The 24,203-nt window shown below is 39.1% G+C and overlaps 1 protein-coding gene across 4 annotated transcripts in view; it reads right to left on the bottom strand.

Annotated features, from left to right (window-relative positions):
- RNF150 (ring finger protein 150) overlaps positions 1–24,203 on the bottom strand; it is a 281,398-nt gene that overhangs the window by 103,532 nt on the left and 153,663 nt on the right. For all 4 annotated transcript variants that reach the window (XR_008200795.1, XR_008200796.1, XR_008200797.1 and 1 more), the window contains exon 2: positions 10,855–11,105. Coding sequence is in view for 1 of the 4 variants with exons in the window: in XM_052654384.1 (XP_052510344.1) it covers positions 10,855–11,105 (251 nt within the window). In the remaining 3 variants the exon portion in view is untranslated. The remainder of the gene's footprint in view (positions 1–10,854; positions 11,106–24,203) is intronic.

Below are 24,203 nucleotides of genomic sequence, written 5' to 3'. Positions count from 1 at the left end.
CCAAATTCATCACCTGTTATCCTGATTCCTGCACAGTCCTCCAAGTGGGCTCATATCTGTTTTTTATGTGTATTTCCTGTGATGCCACTATAATATATTGCCATGTGAAGGCAGAGTCCTTGTGTATGTATAATAATAAATGTGGAAAAGAACTTTTCTTATTTATAGACACAGAAACTTCTGGAAGCATAGAAATGGAAGCGCTAAGGCTTGTTTCCTCTGGGGAGAGCTAGAGGGAGGGAAGTTGACAAAGAGTCTGAAGCGGGGGTGGTGAACACTTACTTTTAAATGAACACTTTTATTTTTGCCTTTTTCTAAAAACAGTGTGCACACTGTTGCATGGGAAGGTATTTTCCAAGAATGCCAGGGTTTTTTTGTCTGTAGTCTATTGATATGTCCTCCTTTCCCCAGTAACTCTGGAAAAATAATTCCATTTTATTTCAAACTGTGTCACCTGGGACACAAAGCCCCTATCCAGACTTAACTACATGTGAGTTATGTAAGAACCTGCCCTGTTTAAATCTGGGAGGGAAATACTGTTTTCTAAGAGATGCTTTACCCATTAAAGACAACCCAGGTTGGGGTTTCTTTTGAGCATGAGCCACCCATTCTCCTTGACTGGCCCTGCAATAAACCTTTCTATATTCCAAAAAAACGCAATCTTATTAACAACTCTCTGATAACCTACATGCATTTTTTCACTGGGTGCTTGCATCAAGCCTGTGGGGATGACCTATGGTCATTCCCAGTTTACACGTGAGGAAATCTAGGCACAGAAAGGTAAGGACCCAAACAAGATCACACCACTAGGAACTGCCAGAGCAAAGACTGCAGTCCAGACCCACCTGACTACAAAGCTCTGTCTTTAACTATCACCACACACTAGCACCATCTTGGAACAGTTTCTTTAGGAAATGCGCCACACCAGTCAAGTCTCCCTCTCCATTTTAAGTTGTGGCCCTAATCCTCCATGTCATCATCTTAAAGGCGCTGCAGTGACATTACCACCATCAAGAACATCTAGCAAATCTTATTCCATGGGAAGCTACACTGAAATGATCTGAAAGGGCTAATGATCATGTAAGATGATGGTGACTTTCCTCTAAGTGTGACCTGCACCAAGCCAGGCAGAGACTGAGGCGTGCTTCTGGCTACTTCAAGTTCAGTCTCTCAGTTACATACCAGAATGGCTAGATACTTCACCAATGTAACATTAACGCCTTTGGTAGTCCAGTTTAGACTGTGAGTCAACACCTAACCTGAGAGTTCCTCTTTCTGGAAGGGCCAATAATGCTTCAATAAAAATAAATGACTTCAGGTTACCTGATGCTTACTAAAGCTATAGCTTATACAGCTGTAACTTTCTGATGACTGGAACGAAGCACTCCCCATCAAAAGAGAAATATTTGTCTTAGGGAAATTATAGATCCTTATTTCATTCATAAAAGGGCTAAAGTATGATGTCTATTTTGATCAAGAAATAGTGCTTTCAGCATGATCCAAATTCACTGAGTAAACCAAAGGTAGCATCCTGTAATTCAAGGAAAGTTAATAAAAAGGGAACAGAGTAAAAACTTAAACCTCATCCACTTCATGCCATCTATTTTAATTTACTTTTCACATACGTCACAGAATTGCATATGTCAAGACAGACATGCAATCTATATCTTCCTGCACAAGGAGAACTAGCATTGGAAACAGTTACTCAGCTAATTCAAGACTAAAAGTTTCATCCTTGGCTCAATTTCTCAAAGACTGCTTGGATTATCTCTAGACTCAAAAAGATAGGGGTACCATCTCTATCATTGTTGGATCAGCTGCTAAGTATCTTTGTGATAACTGATTTATATTTGTACAGGTTCTTCAAATGTAACCTTTAGGAACCAGTGGAACTGAACTTATTTTTTTGTTCCATATCTAGTTTCACTGCCTTGTGTCTAACTGGTAATGCATCCACTTAAATTCAAGAATACTCAGTAAAAGTATCAAAGTTCGAACTGTATGTAATGGTTATGGAATTTATATGATGGTAATAATGATATCATTCATTGAGAGCTCTGTAAGTGAGTAATTATGCTCAGGCACCTTAAAATATAAGACACAGTAAGCCATTTAATCCTCACTATAACTAAAAAAAGAAAGCATATTCCTCTTTAGAAAACTAAAGCATAAAGTAACTTGCTCACTTGTGTTAAGAGGTAGAACCCGACTACTATGTAGCTACTAAAAATCATGTTTTAAATATTAATGATGGAGGAAATGCTCACCATTTAATAAAAAAAACCACACAAATTTATATGTATAACGTGTGTCTGTATCTCATGCACACATAACACACATATGACAACAATTTACTGAATATATGTATACATATGGAATTAAAGTCTGGAAGGTAATGTTCTTAATTGTTAACAAGTCAGTAGGGTGATGAGTGATTTGTTTTCTTTTTGTATCTTTCTGATTGCCAAATTTTTACAACAAACATGCATCATTTTGAGAGTCAAAAAAAGCAATAAAAATGTTTAAAAAATTGTTCCAGATTCTATAGAAAATTTAAACAGATGAGTTTTCATAAAATAAATAGAAAGTCAAAGAGTTGTCCTCCTAAAACAACTTTGAATTTATTGGCTTACTAAAAAATCTAAAACACGTTAGTGAAGTGAAAGTTGTTCAGTTGTGTCCAACTCTTTGCGACCCCATGGCCTATACAGTTCATGGAATACTCCAGGCCAGAATACTGGAGTGGGTAGCTTTTCCGTTTTCCAGTTGGACCTTCCCAACCCAGGGATTGAACCCAGGTCTCCTGCATTGCAGGTGGATTCTTTACTGGTTGAGCCACAAGGGAAGCCCAAGAATACTGTAGTGGGTAGTCTATCTCTTGTCCAGGGGATCTTCCCCACCCAGGAATTGAACTGGGGTCTCCTGCATTGCAGGCGGATTCTTTACCAACTATCATGGAAGCCCTATAATACATTAAGTGAAGTGAAGTGATGTTGCTTAGTCGTGTCTGACTCTTTGCGGCCCCATGGACTGTAGCCCGCCAGGATCTTCCATCCATGGGATTCTCCAGGCAAGAATACTGGAGTGGGTTGCCATTTCCTTCTCCAGGGGATCTCCTCAACCCAGGGATCAAACCTGGGTCTCCAGCACTGCAGGCAGATGCTTTTAACCTACTTCCAACACTCTTTAAAATGTTCTAGAATCAGGCCACCCTACAGGACTTTCCATGATGATAAAAATGTCCTATCTATGCCCTGCCATCCAGAAGTGACTGGAAATGTAGCTAGTATGATTGAGGAACACAATTTTAAATTTAATTTTATTACTATTAATTTAAATTTAAATAGTCACACATGATTAGTGACTGCCATGTTGGACACTACAACCCAACTAAAGAAAATGGAACAAAATCTCCAAATTCTTCTTAAAAAACCAGTAGCACTCTTGCCTAAACATGACAAAATGTAAACCATGACTTCTCTGGTGGTGCAGCAGATAAGAATCCGCCTGCCAATGCAGGGCACATGGGTTCGATCCCTGGTCCGGAAAGATCCCTTATGCCACAGAGCAGCTAAGCCCGGACATCACAAATACTAAGCCAGTGCTCTAGAACCCATGAGTTGCAACTATTGAGCTTGCCTGCTGCAACTACTGAAGCGGTGCTCCTAGAGCTGTGCTCTACAACAAGAGAAGCCACCATAATGAGAAGCCTGCAGTGAGAGTACTGCAACAAAGAGGAGCGCCCAACTAACTATAACCAGAGAAAGTCCACACAGGCAACAAAGATCCAGCAGTCTCAGAAATAAACACATAAAGACAAATTTAAACTCTTCCAGAAAATTGCAGAGGACGGTAAACTTCCATACTCATTCTATGAGGCCACCATCGCCCTAATACCAAAACCTGACAAAGATGCCACAAAAAAAGAAAACTACAGGCCAATATCACTGATGAACATAGATGCAAAAATCCTTAACAAAATTCTAGCAATCAGAATCCAACAACACATTAAAAAGATCATACACCATGACCAAGTGGGCTTTATCCCAGGGATGCAAGGATTCTTCAATATCCACAAATCAATCTATGTAATTCACCACATTAACAAATTGAAAAATAAAAGCCATATGATTATCTCAATAGATACAGAGAAAGCCTTTGACAAAATTCAACATCCATTTATGCTAAAAACTCTCCAGAAAGCAGGAATAGAAGGAACATACCTCAACATAATAAATACGTTATCTTCAATGGTGAAAAATTGAAAGCATTTCCCCTAAAGTCAAGAACAAGACAAGGGTGCCCACTTTCACTGCTACTATTCAACATAGTTCTGGAAGTTTTGGCCATAGCAATCAGAGCAGAAAAAGAAATAAAAGGAATCCAAATTGGAAAAGAAGAAGTAAAACTCTCACTGTTTGCAGATGACATGATCCTCTACATAGAAAACCCTAAAGACTCCACCAGAAAATTACTAGAGCTCATCAATGAATATAGTAAAGTTGCAGGATATAAAATCAACACACAGAAATCCCTTGCATTCCTGTACACTAATAATGAGAAAGTAGAAAAAGAAATTAAGGAAACAATTCCATTCACCATTGCAATGAAAAGAATAAAATACTTAGGAATATATCTACCTAAAGAAACTAAATAGCTATATATAGAAAATTAAAAAACATTGATGAAAGAAATCAAAGAGGACACTAATAGATGGAGAAATATACCATGTTCATGGATTGGAAGAATCACTATAGTGAAAATGAGTATACTACCCAAAGCAATCTACAGATTCAATGCAATCCCTATCAAGCTACCAGCAATATTTTTCACAGAGCTAGAACAAATAATTTAACAATTTGTATGGAAATACAAAAAAACCTCGAATAGCCAAAGCAATCTTGAGAAAGAAGAATGGAACTGGAGGAATCAACCTGCCTGACTTCAGGCTCTATTACAAGGCTACAGTCATCAAGACAGTATGGTACTAGCACAAAGACAGAAATATAGATCAATGGAACAAAATAGAAAGCCCAGAGACAGATCCACACACCTATGGACACCTTGTCTTCGACAAAGAAGGCAAGAATATACAATGGAGTAAAGACAATCTCTTTAACAAGTGGTGCTGGGAAAACTGATCAACCACTTGTAAAATAATGAAACTGGATCACTTTCTAACACCATACACAAAAATAAACTCAAAATGGATTAAAGATCTAAATGTAAGACCAGAAACTATAAAACTCCTAGAGGAGAACATAGGCAAAACACTCTCTGACATAAATCACAGCAGGATCCTCCCACCTCCCAGAATACTGGAAATAAAAGCAAAAATAAACAAATGGGATCTAATTAAAATTAAAAGCTTCTGCACAACAAAGGAAAATATAAGCAAGGTGAAAAGACAGCCTTCTGAATGGGAGAAAATAATAGCAAATGAAGCAACTGACAAACAACTAATCTCAAAAATATACAAGCAACTCCTATAGCTCAATTCCAGAAAAATAAACGACCCACTCAAAAAATGGGCCAAAGAACTAAATAGACATTTCTCCAAAGAAGACATACAGATGGCTAACAAACACATGAAAAGATGCTCAACAGCACTCATTATCAGAGAAATGCAAATCAAAACCACAATGAGGTACCATTTCACACCAGTCAGAATGGCTGCGATCCAAAAGTCTGCAAGCAATAAATGCTGGAGAGGGTGTGGAGAAAAGGGAACCCTCTTACACTGTTGGTGGGAATGCAAACTAGTACAGCCACTATGGAGAACAGTGTGGAGATTCCTTAAAAAACTGGAAATAGAACTGCCTTATGACCCAGCAATCCCACTGCTGGGCATACACACCGAGGAAACCAGAATTGGAAGAGACACATGTACCCCAATGTTCATCGAAGCACTGTTTATAATAGCCAGGACATGGAAACAACCTAGATGTCCACTGGCAGATGAATGGATAAGAAAGCTGTGGTACATATACACAATGGAGTATTACTCAGCCATTAAAAAGAATACGTTTGAGTCAGTTCTAATGAGGTGGATGAAACTGGAGCCTATTATACAGAGTGAAGTAAGCCAGAAAGAAAAACACCAATACACTATTCTAACACATATATATGGAATTTAGAAAGATGGTAATGATAACCCTCTATGCGAGACAGCAAAAGAGACACAGATGTATAGAACGGACTTTTAGACTGTGGGAGAGGGAGAGGGTGGGATGATTTGGGAGAATGGCATTGATACTATCAGGTAAGAAATGAATTGCAAGTCTATGTTCCATACAGGATACAAGATGCTTGGGGCTGGTGCACGTGGATGATCCAGAGAGATGATACGGGGTGGGAGGGGGGTTCAATATTGGGAACTCATGTACACCTGTGGCTGATTCATGTCAATGCATGGCAAAACCAATACAGTATTGTAAAGCAAAATAAAGTAAAAATAAAAATTAAAAAAAAAAACAACTTTGGGGCAACACTGAAAAAAAAAGTAAACTACAGGCAAATTTCACATGTGAATATCAAGGCAAAAAGTAAATAATGTACTAAGTAAGGTATGAACAAAACAATTCAGCACACATTAGAAGATTAGTTATGTACTGGAAATTCAAGACGGCTCAATATTTGGAAATCCATTAATTTAAACTACTATTAATAGATCAAAAGAGAAAAGTCAGAACTATTGCTGTTGAAAGGCATTTGTTAAAATTAAAAATACATTCCTGATTAAAACTGAATAAAATAGGACTATGTTTACATTTGCTGCTGCTGCTACTGCTGCTAAGTCACTTCAGTCGTGTCCAACTTTGTGCGACCCCATAGACGGCAACCCACCAGGCTCCCCCGTCCCTGGGATTCTCCAGGGAAGAACACTGGAGTGGGTTGCCATTTCCTTCTCCAATGCATGAAAGTGAAAAGTGAAAGTGAAGTCATTCAGTCATGTCTGACTCTTAGTGACCCCATGGACTGCAGCCTATCAGGCTCCCCCATCCATGGGATTTTCCAGGCAAAAGTACAGGAGTGGGGTGCCATTGCCTTCTCCTTACATTTGCATAACATGTTAAATATATATCTCGACCTAGAAGACTGCATGGGGAAATAATAAAATTGAGAAATGATAAAAACAATCCATTAAACTCAGAATGCTCCCATAAATACTGAATGAAGAGTAGTATGCTCACTATTACCACTATTACTTTAGTTGGTTCTAGAGACACAAGTCAGTGAAGTTAGATAACAGAAGAAAAAAGGAGGTTGAAAATTTGAAAGAAGTAATATATTATCATTGACTGCATATTATTAGTGTAATCCTGGTAGACTAATTCAAACAATTACAAATACTATAATGTACTGGTTAAGAGCATGCGTTCTGAAGCTGTGATATTGGTTCAATTGCTGTCTCTATTAAATAATAACTAGCTGTGTGGCCTTGGGCTAGTTATTTAAACTTTCTGTTTCCTTTCTGTAAAATGGGGACAATAAAATTATCTACTATAAGGTTATTAAGAAGATTATGTATGTAGATATATTGAGAGCTCATATAACATGCCTGATTTAATATATACTGCATATATCACTATTAAGATAATAAAATTTTAAATAATAAATTACTGAATACATAAATTACTAAATTATAGTAATGTGCAAAATAAACAAAAATCAAAAACCTTCCCATATTAAAAAGATTTCATTTATAATTGTAACACACTGAACTAGGAATAAACATTTCTTATGTGCAAGATTAAATGAGGATATTTAAAATGCTATTGGGAATAAAAAGAATAGTTAAATAAAAGGAAAACATATATCATTCTTAGATAAGAAGATTCAACATCATTAGGTTATAGATTCCTAAATTACTCTGGACTTCCCTGGTGGCTCAGATGGTAAAGCGTCTTCCTACAATGCGGGAGACAAAAAACTAGCTTAAAGTGATTCTAAATTCATACAAAGATACACATGAAAAAAGCAAAGACAGAGCAATGAAAGAAGATTAACATGAACAGATATGAGGCATAGTATGGTGCTAAAATATTCAAAAGAGTATGGTATCAGAATGTGAAAAGACAGATTAAAGCTACATTTTATAGAGCATAGAAACAGAACCAAATACATATGGAGCTTTAATATATGCTAAATGGGGGAGGTTCTGCATATGAGAAGGAAAAGATTAATTATTCAACAAACACCAGTTACAAAATCCAGTAGGCAATCTGAAAAAAAAAATGTTGGCTCTGTACTTGATTCTTTAAGTCAAAAGAAGTTCTCTGTAGACTGGAGTTTTAATTGTGAAAGTGAAAAAAAGGCAGTGGATGAAATACTGTTTTTCTATAATCTTGGACTATGGAAGATCTTATGATATAAAACTTGGGAGCTATAAAAAATTGGTAGATTCAGTTATGTAATACCCCCAAATTTCTGCATGGCCCCAAACCCCAAAGATACATCAGAGACAATGATAAGTTTAGAGGAAAAACATGGAATCTGCAGCAGTCCCACAAAGAGTTAACTACTCTGACCAGTAAAGAGCTTATACACATCAGTCAATGTGACCAACAACTCAACCAAAAAGTGATCTAATAATATAAGCAGATACTTCATAGGAAAAAAACTAACTTTTTCTATTTAATGGAACTTGCGATCAGAAACATGTGATACCATTTTTATCTTATTAAATCACAAACAACGAAAAAAGCCGTAACATTTATATGGTGAGGATACTGGAAACAGTGCTTGTTATTAGTATACTGTTGTATATATTAGTATTTGTTGTTTAGTCATTAAGCCATGCCTGACTCTTTGTGACCCCATGCACTATAGCTTGCCAGGCTCCTTGTCTATGGGATTTTTCAGGCAAAAATACTGAAATGGCTTGTCATTTCTTCTCCAGGGGATCTTCCTGACCCTGGGATCAAACCCGCATCTCCTTCATTGGCAGGAGGATCCCTGGGTTGGGAAGATCCCCTGGAGAAGGGAATGGCAACCCACTGCAGTATTCTTGCCTGGAGAATTCCATGGACAGAGGAGCCTGATGGGCTACAGTCCACGGGGTTGCAGAGTCGGACAGGACTGAGTGACTAAGCACAGCACATTATAATGTAAAATACACATACCATTGCCCTAGCTATAAAACTTTCAGAATTTACCACACAGACACACTCACAAACACGCTGTGTCACACGTACATGTGTGTGTGTGTGCTCAGTTTTGTTTTTTGGTAAGGGAAAACACATTCATTGATAGGAGCTGGCTAAATAAATGTAACTGGAGAAGGCAATGGCAACCCACTCCAGTGTTCTTGCCTGGCGAATCCCAGGGATGGGGGAGCCTGGTGGGCTGCCGTCTATGGGGTCGCACAGAGTTGGATACGACTGAAGCGACTTAGCAGCAGCAGCAGCAGCAAATAAATGTAGTATATGCAGAAAATAAAACATTATACAGGCATACCTCTTTTTACTGTGCTTCACAGATGTGTATTTTATAAATTGAGGGCTTGTGGCAACCCTGCATTGAGCAAGTCTATCGGTGCCATTTTTCTGACGGCATTTGCTCTTTGTATCTCTGTGTCATATCTTGGAAATTCTCACAATACTGCAAACGTTTATTATTACTGTATTTGCCATGGTGATATGTGGTCAGTGATCTTTGATGTTATTATTGCAAAAAGATCATGATGTGCTGAAGATTCAGATAATGGTTAGCATTTTCGGCAGTATTTAAAATTAAGGTATGTACACTTTTTTGGATATAATGTTATGACTACAGTATAATGTAAACATAATTTTATGTGCATTGGGAAACCAAAAAATTCCTGTCGACTCGCTTTACTGAGATATTTGCTTCATTGCAGTGGTCAGGGAGCAAACCCACAGTATCTCCAAAGTCTGCCTATACAGTCATTAGAAATGAGAAGACAGCTTGGATTGAGTTTTGATGGGAATTAATATCTAGGATGGAGTGATAAATATTGGTATAGATTTATATGTGCTCTTACTGGTTTAAATACATACACACAGGTGTTTGTAAGCACATAAAAAATTCCTTGGGTGAGAAGATATTCCAGAGAGAAAAACTGCATCACTGAGGGACAGACAAGTCCTCAGTTACTTTTCATTGTATACCATGTCGGGCTTCCCAGGTAGCTCAAATGTCAAAGAATCTGCCTGTGATGTGGGAGACCTGGGTTATAGCTTTTGCATTTTATCCTAAGAGTATGCTTTACCTGTTCCAAAATTTATTGCTTTCAAAATTTCTTTTATTTATATATTTTTGTTTCTTTCTGTTCTCAAGGAGGAATTTCTGGCTCTTTCTACCTTATATTGATACAATTAGCATAATCTTAGCTCCTGTCCTCTACCCCCCTTTATTTGTGTCTGGTGGTTTAGTTGGCAAGTCATTGCGACCCCATAGACTACAGCCAGCCAGGCTCCTCTGTCCATGGGATTTCCCAGGCAAGAATACTGGAGTGGGTTGCCATTTCCTTCTCCAGGGGTCTTCCCGACTGAGGGATCGAACCCGGGTCTTCTGCACTGTAGACTGATTCTTCACTAACTGAGCCACTGTCTAAATAGTAAATAGCTGTCCCACAAATGAGCAATAGGAACATGGGAAAAAGTATTTCCATGTTACAGAACAATGTTAGCAAGACATTAAAATATGTACCTGGAAAAGACCTGAAAACCTCTGCAGCAAATGTTAACAGTGTTTATCTTGAGTAGGGGCATTGCAGGTAACTTTGGTTTTGGTCATGGCATTTTCTGTGATCTCCAAAGTTTACACAATAATGTCTCACTTTGGTAATAATTTTTAAGTTTTTTTCTTGTATAACTTTCTTCTACTCACCTGGTTCCTGTCCCTGGCATTTGCATATCGAAACCTCTGGATATAGTAGAAGACCAGCCAGGCAAGGGAAATGATCATGAGGACGATGAAGGAGATGGACACAAACACGACCGAGGTGCGGCTCACATATTTCTGCAAGTTCCGGGTCCCGATGGTGATGTACATGGTCACAGTGATGTTTCTCTCCAGCAGGCTTACTATCTCCTTCCCTTTGGGCTCAGGAATCATTATTGCCACAATGTCTTCGACACCTGTTGTGAGAGGACAACAAGTGGTAAGGGGATGAAAGAGAAGATCACAGGGAAGTGTCTGAACAAAATAACACGCACCAAACGATGGTACTTCTTTCAGTGAGTCTGTGCCGGACCAAAAAGCCAGGCCTATTTCTCAGATCTAACAGCCAGAAATGGAGGTGAATTTTCCTTTCTTCAGCTACTGTGGGATGCTGCTGTCTTATATATGAGAAAAGAACCTAAAAAAACACTCATGTTTTTGGTACCAGTGAGGTTATGATCCTGCTCCTTCCTAGGTCCCCAAAGTGTTGTTGGCCCTGGTCTAGGAAAGATGGACCCTCCCAACCAGCCCAGTTTATAGTTCTATGCTGCATTTCACAATCCCTCCACAGAGGGGAAAAGGTACTTTGTGCCCCATGGCAAAGGATAAAATACCCAATTTTACACCATCTGTCTGTGAGTTCTCTTCTTCCCAGACACTAGGAGCATTCAGTTTCAGACTTCTATTAATCATTTCCAAGACAGGCTTCTCCTACAACATCCAAAGCAATCACAAAGCAGATTTTTCTTTTTAATAAAGTATAGTTGATTTGTAATATTATTAATTTTAGGTACATAGCATAGTGAGTTAGAATTTTTGTAGCTTATATTCCATTGTGAGTTATTAACAAGATAATGGCTATAATTCCCTGTGTTGCACTATATGTCTTTGTTGTTTACCTATTTTATACATAATAATTAGTTAATCCCATACCCCTAATTTGTCCCTGCCCACTTCTGTCTCCCCTTTGATAACCACAAGTGTGTTTTCTCTATCTGTGAATTTGTTTCTGCTAAAGAAGTTTTCTTAACAAGCTCTAATATGACCTGTCAACATAAAATAACAATCTCAGAATTATCTTCTGCTTATTTTACCTAATTCAATGTAAACAGCTTGTGTAACCTCATGCCAAGCAAAGAGAGGAGAGAAACTACAGATCATTCCAGGATGGTTTCATCTCCACTCTCAAATACTGCTACTGCGGAGCCCCTGTTTCTTGGACAGTTTGAAGCAAAAGTGGTACCCTTCTTCAGTCTGAGATATCTGGGTGTTTTCCCTTCTCCTCATGACACTCGGAGGCACAGCCTCCGAGTTCAGAGGAGTTCAGAGGCCTCTGTAAGGGGTCTTTGGTAAAAATAATGGTATCAGCTCCAAATGAGCCAATTCAACATGCCCCTAGTGGCTGATGCTCAGATGAGAATAACAATCCCTAGGCTAGTTTTCAGGGAGCACCTCAACTCCAATCCATCCTACAATGTTCTTCATGGGCCCCGTTTCCACATGGAAATGCCCTATTACTTGAGGCCACTACAAATTAAACTGCAAACCTGCGATTAGGATGTAGGTTCTGGACAGGATTAAACACCCCTTCAGCTGCTTAAAGCTGGCCTTATCCATGCACTGAGGTCAGTCAGTGAGACAGAATTACCAGATTATATTTGTTCAGGGTGTTGCAAGTTTCTTAGAAGCTATTTAGGGCTTTCCCTTGACCTTGATCTCTAGGCAGTTTTTCCATCCTAAATTCCTTGATGGTATTTCACTTAGGCCAAATGAATACTTTTAAAAGCTAGCTAGATAAAAAGGTATCTATGTATGAGACATAAATTATGTGATTTTTTAAATTCCTAAAACCTTTGCACTGGCTCAACTGTGAAAATCACAAAACTACACAGTGTTTAGATTTGGCCGTTCTTTCTGGGAATTACTGAGATCAATGGCTTAGATTCCAACTTTGCAGAATTTACTGACAGTCCTGATGCTCATCCTCTCGTCATGTTTACTTTGGCTAATGGCTGTATGTGGTCTGAGGCTCTGTGCGGAATTAGAGCTTCTGGCAGGTTTTGGCTCTATAGAAATATGATCTTCTTTGCACACTGGACTAATCTGGCCTGGTGAAGTTCATCCCAGTACTATAGCCACATTGTAGATGTTTAATCAGTGATAGATCATACGTTTTCACTTGATTTTTTTTTTTTTTTTTACTTTATATTTTTTAAGTGAGTCTATTCAAGGTTCCAGAATGGACTGTTTTTCTTTTTGGAGATGAGGTCTTGGGGTTATTTATATAAAACTTTGTATGCTCAGACTCTGGAGAATCCCATGGACAGAGGAGCCTGGCAGGCTACAGCCCAGAGTCGACTTAGCACTAATGTATGCTCAGACTTCCCTGGAGAAGGAAATGGCAACCCACTCCAGTATTCTTGCCTGTAGAATCCCATGGACAGAGGAGCCTGGTGGGCTACAGTCCACGGGGTCGCAAAGAGTCAGACACGACTGAGCGACTTCACTTTCATGCTCAGACTTAGACCAATTTCACTCTTTTTAGGAGTCAAATTTCATCAATATATTCCTTAATGACTTCTAGTTTTAATTCTTTGTGTAGGAAGCTCTTCTTCACCAAGGATGATAGAAATATTCATCTAAAATTTCTTTCAGCTATACTTTAAATGTAGTTCTACTTTTTACATTTAAATCTTGAGCAATCTGAATGTTGTTCAATAACAACACCACATTTAATGTCATGGGCAGGGAAGAGACAGATAGGATGCAATTTGTTTGTTTCCTAAATTCTCAGACATACTGGGGTCTATTTTTGGATTTTTTTTTTTTTTTATTGTAAGGTGGATCTATCTTTTGCTGACCTAATACCAGGCTCTTTTAGCTGTGGAGCTTTCAACATATTTACTATTTGGTAGCCTCTTTACTTAGTAATTTCCCTCCTTACAATATTCCTATTATCTATTTATATTAAGAGACCACTTATAAAAAAGAGAGAGATCACAGAGCCTGATAGTGAAAAATTGGGCTTTGAAACTGGACAGGTTTTTTTCAAACTTCAGTTCAGCATGTTAAAAATAGGTAACCAAATTTTGGATATCTGAAGAGTTTTAAATTACCCATCACCCACTTTCAGGACAGAAGGAAACATCTTTTTTTTCCTGGAAGGTATAATTTGCTATTTTAAAGCACTTATTTTAAACTTAAGTGCTCAGTTGCACTACCTGTGTTGCTCATCCCACTGCCGCACTTCATGATATATGATATCTGCTTGAAAAGACTGAAAATGGAAACGGCGTGGTTCTTTTCATGTGGACCCCGACCTTGTTCATTTTCAATATTTATAATGAATTTCTAGGGCTAATGTTGGTAGAAAACAGATGGGATTCTGAGATATTTCTCCCTGTACTTTAGGCTACTTACTGTACATGGTAAAAAGAGACACAGAAGGTATCCATTTATACCAATAGAAACAGTCATTAAGAATTTTGGCATTTAGGGTGTCTAAAAATGGCACAAAGTGGACTTGTGAATTATTTGAGCAGTCTGATCGGTGCACAAAATCTGCTAGAGGACCTAATCTGTTCAAATGAGACATGTGCACCAAAAGGGTTTCCAGAAAATTCCCAGATCTTTGCTTCATTTTGGAAGATGCAGCCAGTGTTCCAGAGAAGCTGGAAGATTCTCTCCAGGTAGCTTGGAGTGTAATTGCTTCTGAGGGTATGTATGTGTGTGGCAGGGGTGGGTGGGGGGGCATGGTGAGAGAAGAAAGGGAGAAGCAGGGGTGATGGGGGAGAGAGTGCTGAAAGCCCAGCTGAGCTCTCCTCAGAGGTAAGTGCTGCCCTAAGTATCAAATCTGTGACACCCAGGAGGCTCTGAGTCTCAGGAGAGAGAAGTTAACAAAGCATATTTTATATGGGTAAAATCTACAAAGAGACCCTGCTATTGGGGCAAATTTATGTTTACTCTGGGGCTTTCCAGGTGGCTCAGTGGTAAAGAATCCAACTGCCAAGCAGGAGATGGGAGTTCATCGGCTGGAGGAGGGCATGGCAACCCACCCCAGTATTCTTGCCAGGAAAATCCCATGGAGAGAGGAGCCTGAAGGCTATCGTCCGTGGGGTCTCAAAGAGTCAGACACAACTGCAGCGACTAAATAACAGCAAATGTTTACTCTGATGCCCAGTCATTGTCATATAGAGCTCCTCTTTTTGCAAATGATGTCAGCCTACCATCTATTTTCCTCCCAAAGGCACTCTACTTTTGAGCGATCACTGCTGTGTAATTATCGTGTATCCTGGAAAAGCTCTTCAGCTCTGTCCCGTGACCAGGACACAGATGACCCAGCTGCCAGACAAACAGCAGAAGCGGCCCAGAGTTTTAGTGCTTCCTTTTCCTGGGCGTGGGCTCAACTGTCATCATCTAATTTGGAGAAGGAAATAGCAATGCACTCCAGTATTTTTGCCTGGAGAATCCGATGGACAGAGGATCCTGGCGGGCTGCCGTCCTTAGGGTCGCACAGAGCCGGACACGACCAAAGCAACTTAGCACAACACAATTTGGTCCATGCAGATAAGTAAGGAATCAAAAGTTCAAAAAGCCAAAGAATGTTGAATGCCAGGGAAATTCTTTGTGTATGGATTCAAAACCAGGTTGTTTAAACTCTGTCAACAGAATGCTTAGAAAACCAGCAGAGGGCCAGATATTTTACAGAGCTGGCAGTCCCATTCCTCCTCGTACATCTTGGAGAGTGATAAAATCCCTCCGAAGTCATGCAAGCAAAAATCCTTTTTCAATTCTCTGTATCCTCTCTCTCCTCTCATTCTCATTTTAGTTTCATGGATGGTCCCTTAGAATTTAGTCAATACTAAGAGAAGCCTGCAGTTTCTATTTGTAGATATTATCTAACACTTAATATCTACTTTATTATTATTTTTTACAGAGTCAGCTCCGATTATCATGTATTCTCAAGTGAGATAATGTACATGAAATGACTTACAAAAACTGCAGTGTACCACAGAAATGTGAAGCATTACCATCTTCTGCACTGAAGTTTGTCATCTGTTCGGCTGCACTGGGTCTCAGGGCAGTGTGCATTGTGTCATGTAGGATCTTTTGTTGCATGGACTCTCTGGTTGCTGCTTAGCTGCTCTGCAGCATGTGGCATCTTAGTTTTCAGACCAGGGATTAAACCTGTGTCCCTTGCATTATAAGGGCAGACTTTTAACCACTGGACCACCAAGGAAGTCCCTCTCTGCATTAATATAAAAATTATTTTTAACAAACACAGATGCAAAAAAAAAAGTATTCACAAATGGATTCCAATCATATAGTAAAAAAATATTCATGATCCAAGAGGTTTATCCTAGGAAGGTGAGAGTGATGTAATATTAGAGAATGTGTGAATGCGTTTCAGTACATTAACAAATTAGAGGAGTGCAACACATGGTTATCTGGTGTAGCTATCTGTCCTCCGGCATCTGCTGTCTTGCACTTCTATGGTGTTAGAGTCTCAGATGGGCACAGGCTGTTGAGTGAAAAGCATTAATCATCAGCAGCCTCCTTTGAAGCTAGCTAGATGTGGCCACATGATGAATATTTGGCCTCTGAGATGTTGAGTAGAGATGGTGTTTGCTACTCCAAGGTCATATCCATAAATGGCTGAGTATGTGCACTCCAGATCTTATCTCCCCTTTTCTCTGACTTCACATGGAGAGATGTCAAGCAGCCAGCTTCTTAGAGAAGGAAGCCATATGTCGAGAATGGCACCCATTTCTCATTCTTATTAAGAGAAATACAAGGAAATTTACTTAATGTGATACAAAGCATCTCCTAGAAACAGTACATTAAATGGAAGAAACAACATTAGACGTTTTCAATTCAAATCATGAATAAGACAAGGATGCGCCAATATTTAGGTCTTCCCAGGTGGCACTAGTGGTAAAGAACCTGCCTGCCAATGCAGGAGACTTGAGACATGGTTTCCATTCCTAGGCTGGGAAGATCCTCTGGAGGGCATGGCAAGCCACTCCAGTATTCTTGCCTGGAGAACTCCATGATCAGAGGAGCCTGGAGGGCTAGAGTCCATGAGGGCACAAAGAGTCAGACTCAACTGAAGCAACTTAGCATGCACACAGGCACAAGCCAATGTTTAAAGCAGATGTTTGGCACAAAGAAACAGGAATTAGAGTGGGAAGTCCGGGAAAGGAAGAGTGCAAACTGTCATTATTTGGGGGAATCACATGACCACCTAAAATGTCAAGATAATTTAGCTATTAAAATTAGAAGAACATTCAGTAAAAGACAAGATTTGAGATCAGCATACAAAAATTAGGAGGTTCCTATACACGAGAAATACTTAACCAGAATATGTAATGGAAAATGTGATCTATACACTTAACAGTGTATAGATTTTATTAAGTCATAAAATATCTATGGATAAGCCTAATAAACATTAGCCTTATATGAAGAAAACTATACAGTAAAGTTTATTTGTATGACTTTGAAATCTGAAGAAGCAGATTTCACTCCAATGGAAAAGGTTATTTAGTACTACGCATTTAGTTTCCAAACATATGTGACTTTTAAAGTTACCCATTTGTAATCATTATTATTGTTATTGTTGCATCATGGTCAAGGAACATGGTCTCATTCTCTTTTTAACTTTTTATTTTGTATTGGGTTATAGCCAATTATGAGAAATGCTGGGCTGGAAGAAGCACAAGCTAGGATCAAGATTGCTGGGAGAAATATCAATAACCTCAGATATGTAGATGACACCACCCTTAAAGCAGAAAGTGAAGAGGAACTAAAAAGCCTCTTGATGAAAGTGAAAGAGGAGAGTGAAAAAGCTGGCTTAAAGCTCAACATTCAAAAAACGAAGATCATGGCATCTGGTCCCATCATTTCATGGGAAATAGATGGGGAAACAGTGGAAACAGTGTCAAACTTTATTTTTTGGGGCTCCAAAATCACTGCAGATGGTGACTGCAGCCATGAAATTAAAAGACGCTTATTCCTTGAAAGTTATGACCAACCTAGATAGCATATTCAAAAGCAGAGACATTACTTTGCCAACAAAGGTCCGTCTAGTCAAGGCTATGGTTTTTCCAGGGGTCATGTATGGATGTGAGAGTTGGGCTGTGAAGAAGGCTGAGTGCTGAAGAATTGATGTTTTTGAACTGTGGTGTTGGAGAAGACTCTTGAGAGTCCCTTGGACTGCAAGGAGATCCAACCCAGTCCATTCTAAAGGAGATCAGTCCTGGGTGTTCTTTGGAAGGACTGATGCTAAAGCTGAAACTCTGGTACTTTGGCTACCTCATGCGAAGAGTTGACTCATTGGAAAAGACTCTGATGCTGGGAGGGATTGGGGGCAGGAGGAGAAGGGGACGACAGAGGATGAGATGGCTGGATGGCATCACAGACTCGATGGACGTGAGTCTGAGTGAACTCTGGAGTTGGTGATGGACAGGGAGGCCTGGTGTGCTGCGATTCATGGGGTCGCAAAGAGTCAGACATAACTGAGCGACTGAACTGAACTGATAGCCAATTATCTCTCTTTGAGATTAAAGCTGATCTCAAAGATGCTAATTTTTTTTACTACCCATCAGCTTCCTCCTGGCCTCCCTTCTGTTCTCACCACCTAGATCACATGGCCCATAATTATAAGAACTCCTCTAAAAATACTCTTAACCCCCTTGCTCTTCCATTTCTCCATAGAAAGTGCCCTACAAAATTTGCTTTTTTCTATGCCTTCACTTCATGGGAACACAGCTAAGAGAAAAATCTCATCAGTCATCTGTTTTCACTTTAAATTTATGATCCCTCTTCTCAAATGAACCCCTCCCCCTCACCTTCTCCTTCCCAAACCCCTGATGTCCACTTATCTGTTCTCCCTCTCTGTAATTTTGTCATTGCTAGAACGTTATATGAATGGAATCATGCAGTATGTAACCATTTTGAGATTGGCTTTTGGCTTAGTTTTTTCACTCAGCATAATGCAGAACATCCAGTCTACTCTATTCTGAATCTGCTTTCCCTTTGTCTAAGTGATGACCTTATATCTTTATGTTTACATGCTCATATCTTTATGAACTCATATCTTTACATGCTTCAGTCGTGTCTGACTTTTTGTGACACTGTGGACTGTAGCCCGCCAGGCTCCTCTGCCCAAGGGGTTCTTCAGGCAAGAATACTGGAGTGGGTTGCCATGCCCTCCTCTCGTATCTTTAATATCTCTCCTCATGCCTCCTATATGCTCTTTTCCACCCTCATTCTCTATTAGCAATATTACTGCAGGATCACTGAGAAAAAAATACACAGGGAAATATCCTGTCCATTTATTAAAGGAGGTAATTTATAGTGAAGAACATTAGCACACGACCTGCCATAAAAAACCACAATACAGATGGTAGGTTTTATTAATGTCATTATTGTCTTTCTCATTGGAAAAGACCCGGATGCTGGGAAAGATTGAAGGTGGGAGAAGAAGGGGACAACAGAGGATGAGATGGTTGGATGGCATCACTGACTCGATGGACATGAGTTTGAGCAAGCTCAGGGAGGTGGTGATGGACAGGGAAGCCTGGCGTGCTGCAGTCCATGGGGTCACAAAGAGTCAGACATGACTGAGCAACTGAACTGAACTGATTGTCTTACTACTGCCAAATATATCCTCAAACCCATGTATCCTTCCTGAAACCTGTGTATTCTACACTTGCTGGGAATGGGAAAGATGTTGTCTGGACAAGTCTTAATCTGGACAATAAAAATTAGTTTTCAGGGATAAAAACAATCCACAGTAGGACAACTTTAGGAGTATAGAAATTGATTATTCAGGAACCAAAGTGATAACCTATAGTGGAAACTAGCTGACATGACTTCTCAGAAGCCCTCTCAGTTAAAAACAGCAAAGGTTCATCAAAGTAGTTGAGTAGAAACTGGTCATTTGTACTTCCTAATGCTTTGCTAACAACCTGAAATATGTCAAATGCTGGGAGTTACTAAACTGCACTTTATTTTTTTTTAATGAAGCCAAGATCATAATTTATGAATTAACATATACCAGTCATATGGACCAGGTACTCTTTCTTTTTTGAATGATTCTTTAATTTTATAGACCTTAACAATTTTTGAAGTTTCACACACACGATTTCATATAATCACATAGTAACACTCTCCGTACCAACTCCCCCACCCCCGTACTGCCCCTCCTCCCTTCCCTCTCCCCATGGGTAATCACGAATTTGTTCCATCTGTGAGTCTGCTTTTTTTTTTTTCCATTTAATTCTAAAGTGCACTTTAATTATGCACCAGATACCCTAAGTGGAGATTTGTCATTACACTTAGAGGGACTCCATAACAACTAACTTTTATGAAGTAAAAAAAAGATCTTTAAAGGAGATGCTAACGACAGCCAACTTTATTTTCTTTGGAAAAGCTCTATTAATGAACTCACTGACGTTGGTTCCTCAGCTACATCTGAGATGATCAATGGCTCGCATTTTTAAAATCTTCATATTTTCCCCTAATTTAAAAGTGTGCAGAATTTTCTGTGAATTTGTAATAATTGTAGGAGGAGTGATGAATATAAAATAAGGTATTTTATTTATAGCCCACGTGTAAGTATTTTTGTAGAACAGTCAGCACATCAGACTCAAGAATAAGTTACTTCTAGTTTTTGTGAGAATTTTAAACAGTTAAAAATGACAGAGTCCACGCTGACATAAAATAAATTGTAGAATACCAAATTGACTTATACAATAATTCAATTTTTATTGGAACCAGTGATAATGCTGAGAGAACCTTCTGTTTACATATAAAATGTTTTAAGTTCTAATTTTAGTTTGGACAAAAACCAATATACGTATAAGTCTCATTAAGGAGCAGAATAATGGAATTGCAGGAGAGATTACAAGAGATCAAAACTCCCTAGCATTATCTCTTCCTAGCAATCTAATCAATGGAATTAACTAGCAGAATCATTTACTGTAACTCCTAGCTGGGTGACCTTGGAAGATTTACTAAATCTTCAAGCTTCAGGCTTTCTCCAAGATTCTAATAGTAAATGTACCAAATCCAAATGGTTGAGTGAGAATTAAATGAGATAATGCGTATAAAGAATCCAGAGTATAGTGTTTAATAAATATTACTAGCTATTATTATCATGAATACCATATATCAAATAATTATTTTAAACATTCCAGATAGTTGCACTTAGACCAGAGGAACTAAGTAGGCATGAAAAGGAACACACCAACCTTGGTTCGAGGCCCAGAAACAAAGGATGGGCTTCTGGACAACCTAGAGCACCTGAATACTACATGGACCCCTCGAAACAGCTGAGGGCCATGAGGCCCATGCTGAGCAAATTCCCATTTATGCAACATGAAAGGATGAACTTTCCACCTCACAATCGTCAATGAAAGGAAACTACAGCATTTAAATTTAAAAAAAAATTAATCTTTGAAGGAAAAAGTGAATATACCTGGGTTAACAATTAGCAATTAATGGCCCAACTCATGTTGTTCTCTTAAAAAGTAGTGAAAAATGAAAATTGGATAATTTTTAGTTTGAAACTGTCACATAATCAACACAAACATGGATTTGTGTTTTGCTCTGCTGTGAACTACTGGGAAAAGTCACATCAATTATACCTCACTAGACTATTTTTAAAAATGCACGGCCAGAACTTACAATTGAAAAACTATCATATTATCTTGGATCTATTGAACTTCCAGATATTTATTTTCTGAACTGTTACACAGAATAGAGAAATATAGATGAATCATATCTTTTCATAATTTTTCATGTTTGGTAGAAATGACCTGGACTTCTCAATTCATTGCATAATTAGTAAAGACCTCATTACTTTATCGATTCACCTCTAGTTTCTTTCTAGTATCCTCCAAAGTTGTTTTCAGTAGTTTCTGAAAATGGAAGTGAAAGTTTCCTTTATTAAAAGTTCATATTGGAAAATCCCTTGTGTAAGAGCAATTAAAGTTTATTAGTTTTGGTTTCTAGACGCTGGGAGTCCCCGCAGAGCTTTCCCTATGGTGAGATGACATGGACTACGAATTCAACAAATACTATTACGGTCAGTTAAAAGACCAATTATTAATATATTGAGAAAACATATAAAAAGTGACAGAACTTGATGATATACCTTGGTGGATAGTAAACAGCTTCTCATTGCCCAAGCTCCAAAATGAAAAACACTGCATATCCTTTGGCTGGACCCATAAATTTCAAGCAACTTGTTGTGACAGACACTGGTATGAAATGATTCTGGACTAATAGGAAAGTGAATCAAGTTTATAAGGCTCCTTGGTCTTCACGGCTCTATCGGCAGATCTCAGGACAGGGGGAACTGGGTACATTTAATATGACCTCAGGTCTAGGAAGGGGAAAAAGAGTTGGGACATTCAGTATGAATTTTGAGACAGCTCCACAGATCTGAAATACATTCTACGTTATAAGTCAGAGTGTCTACAGCAGATCTTATCCATTACCCACCTGTATCCCCAGCCCATATCATTTTAGTATACACTGTCCTGATTTTCAGCTGCCAGATTCAGGATTTCTTTGCATAAATGGCGTTCCTCGACCACTAGAGTCACTTGGACTGTGGGGGTAAAGAGAAGTACTATCTCTGGAGGGCAGTCTTGAACTAGTCACCGAGGATGCTGGTGCATAAATACCTCAGCTCTCTCCTCCCTAAGCTGGTAGAAGTCTGTGGCATATTTCCAAACCTTCTCCCAGAGCTCCTCAGTGCAATCAAATTTCAGTGACTCAGGGTGGTAACTTGCTTAATAGCACACTATACTGGCTTCCTTCCCTCCCTCTCACATTTCTCCATTCCCCAACTGGTATTTCCTGGAATCACCTCTCAAATAAATGGCTTGTACTTGAATACTTGTGTTAGGTTTGCTTCTGGGGAAACACAAACTAAGACTGTCCCCAAATAATTTCTCTTCTTTTCTTTCTTTATAGTTCTCTGATATCCTAAATACTGTCTCCACTGGCTTGTACTTCAGTGACATATACTGCTTCATAAATATCCCTCTTCAGTAGGTTTACAGATAGAAAAACAATCAAAAGCAAAAACCTGAACTCCTCCCCACTTATTTTTTATTAAAAAAATCATTTAGCAGAAGCAGCTCTTTCACACCTTCTCGTGCCTACTTGTCCTCTTATAGTTGTAGTCAGTGTATAGCTACTGAAGACTACCACTCAAACCACATATCTGAAGGGAGAATCAAGCATCCTTCTTTCCTATCTCTACCCTTAGGAAAAAGAATATTCTTTGGATACTGAGTATCCTCTGAAATCATTTGAACACATACCAATCATTCTATAAGGCTTGTTGTCCAACACGGGAGGCACTAGCCACATGCTGCCATTGAGTACTTGTAATGTACCTAGTATGGTTGAATTTCTAATGTTCATGAATTTGAATTTGAATTTAAAACCATTCAGTTCAGTTCAGTTGCTCAGTTATGTCTGACTCTTTGCAACCCCATGAATTGCAGCACGCCAGGCCTCCCTGTCCATTATCAACTCCCAGAGTTCACACAAACTCACGTCCATCGACTCGGTGATGCCAACCAGCCATCTCATCCTCTGTTGTCCCCTTCTCCTCCTGTCCCCAATCCCTCCCAGCATCAGAGTCTTTTCCAATGAGTCAACTCTTCGCATCAGGTGGCCCAAGTACTGGAGTTTCAGCTTTAGCATCATTCCTTCCAAAGAACACCCAGGACTGATCTCCTTTAGAATGGACTGGTTGGATCTCCTTGAAGTCCAGGGGACTCTCAAGAGTCTTCTCCAACACCACGTTCAAAAGCATCAGTTCTTCAGCACTCAGCTTTCTTCACAGTCCAACTCTCACATCCATACATGACTACTGGAAAAACCATAGCCTTGACTAGTTGGACCTTTGTTGGCAAAGTAATGTCTCTGCTTTTGAATATGCTATCTAGGTTGGTCATAACTTTCCTTCCAAGGAGTAAGCGTCTTTGAAGTTCATGGCTGCAGTCACCATCTGCAGTGATTTTGGAGCCCCCCAAAAATAATATCTGACACTGTTTCCACTGTTTCCCCATCTATTTCCCATGAAGTGATGGGACCGGATGCCATGATCTTCGTTTTCTGAATATTGAGCTTTAAGCCAGCTTTTTCACTCTCCTCTTTCACTTTCATCAAGAGGCTTTTTAGTTCCTCTTCACTTTCTGCCATAAGGGTGGTGTCGTCTACATATCTGAGGTTATTGCTATTTCTCCCAGCAATCTTGATTCCAGCTTATG

This window comes from Budorcas taxicolor, chromosome 17 (assembly GCF_023091745.1).
Source record: "Budorcas taxicolor isolate Tak-1 chromosome 17, Takin1.1, whole genome shotgun sequence".
NCBI classification, from domain to species: Eukaryota; Metazoa; Chordata; class Mammalia; order Artiodactyla; family Bovidae; genus Budorcas; species Budorcas taxicolor.
Note: the sequence above shows the minus strand (reverse complement) of the source record. Positions and strands in the feature narration are given on the sequence as shown.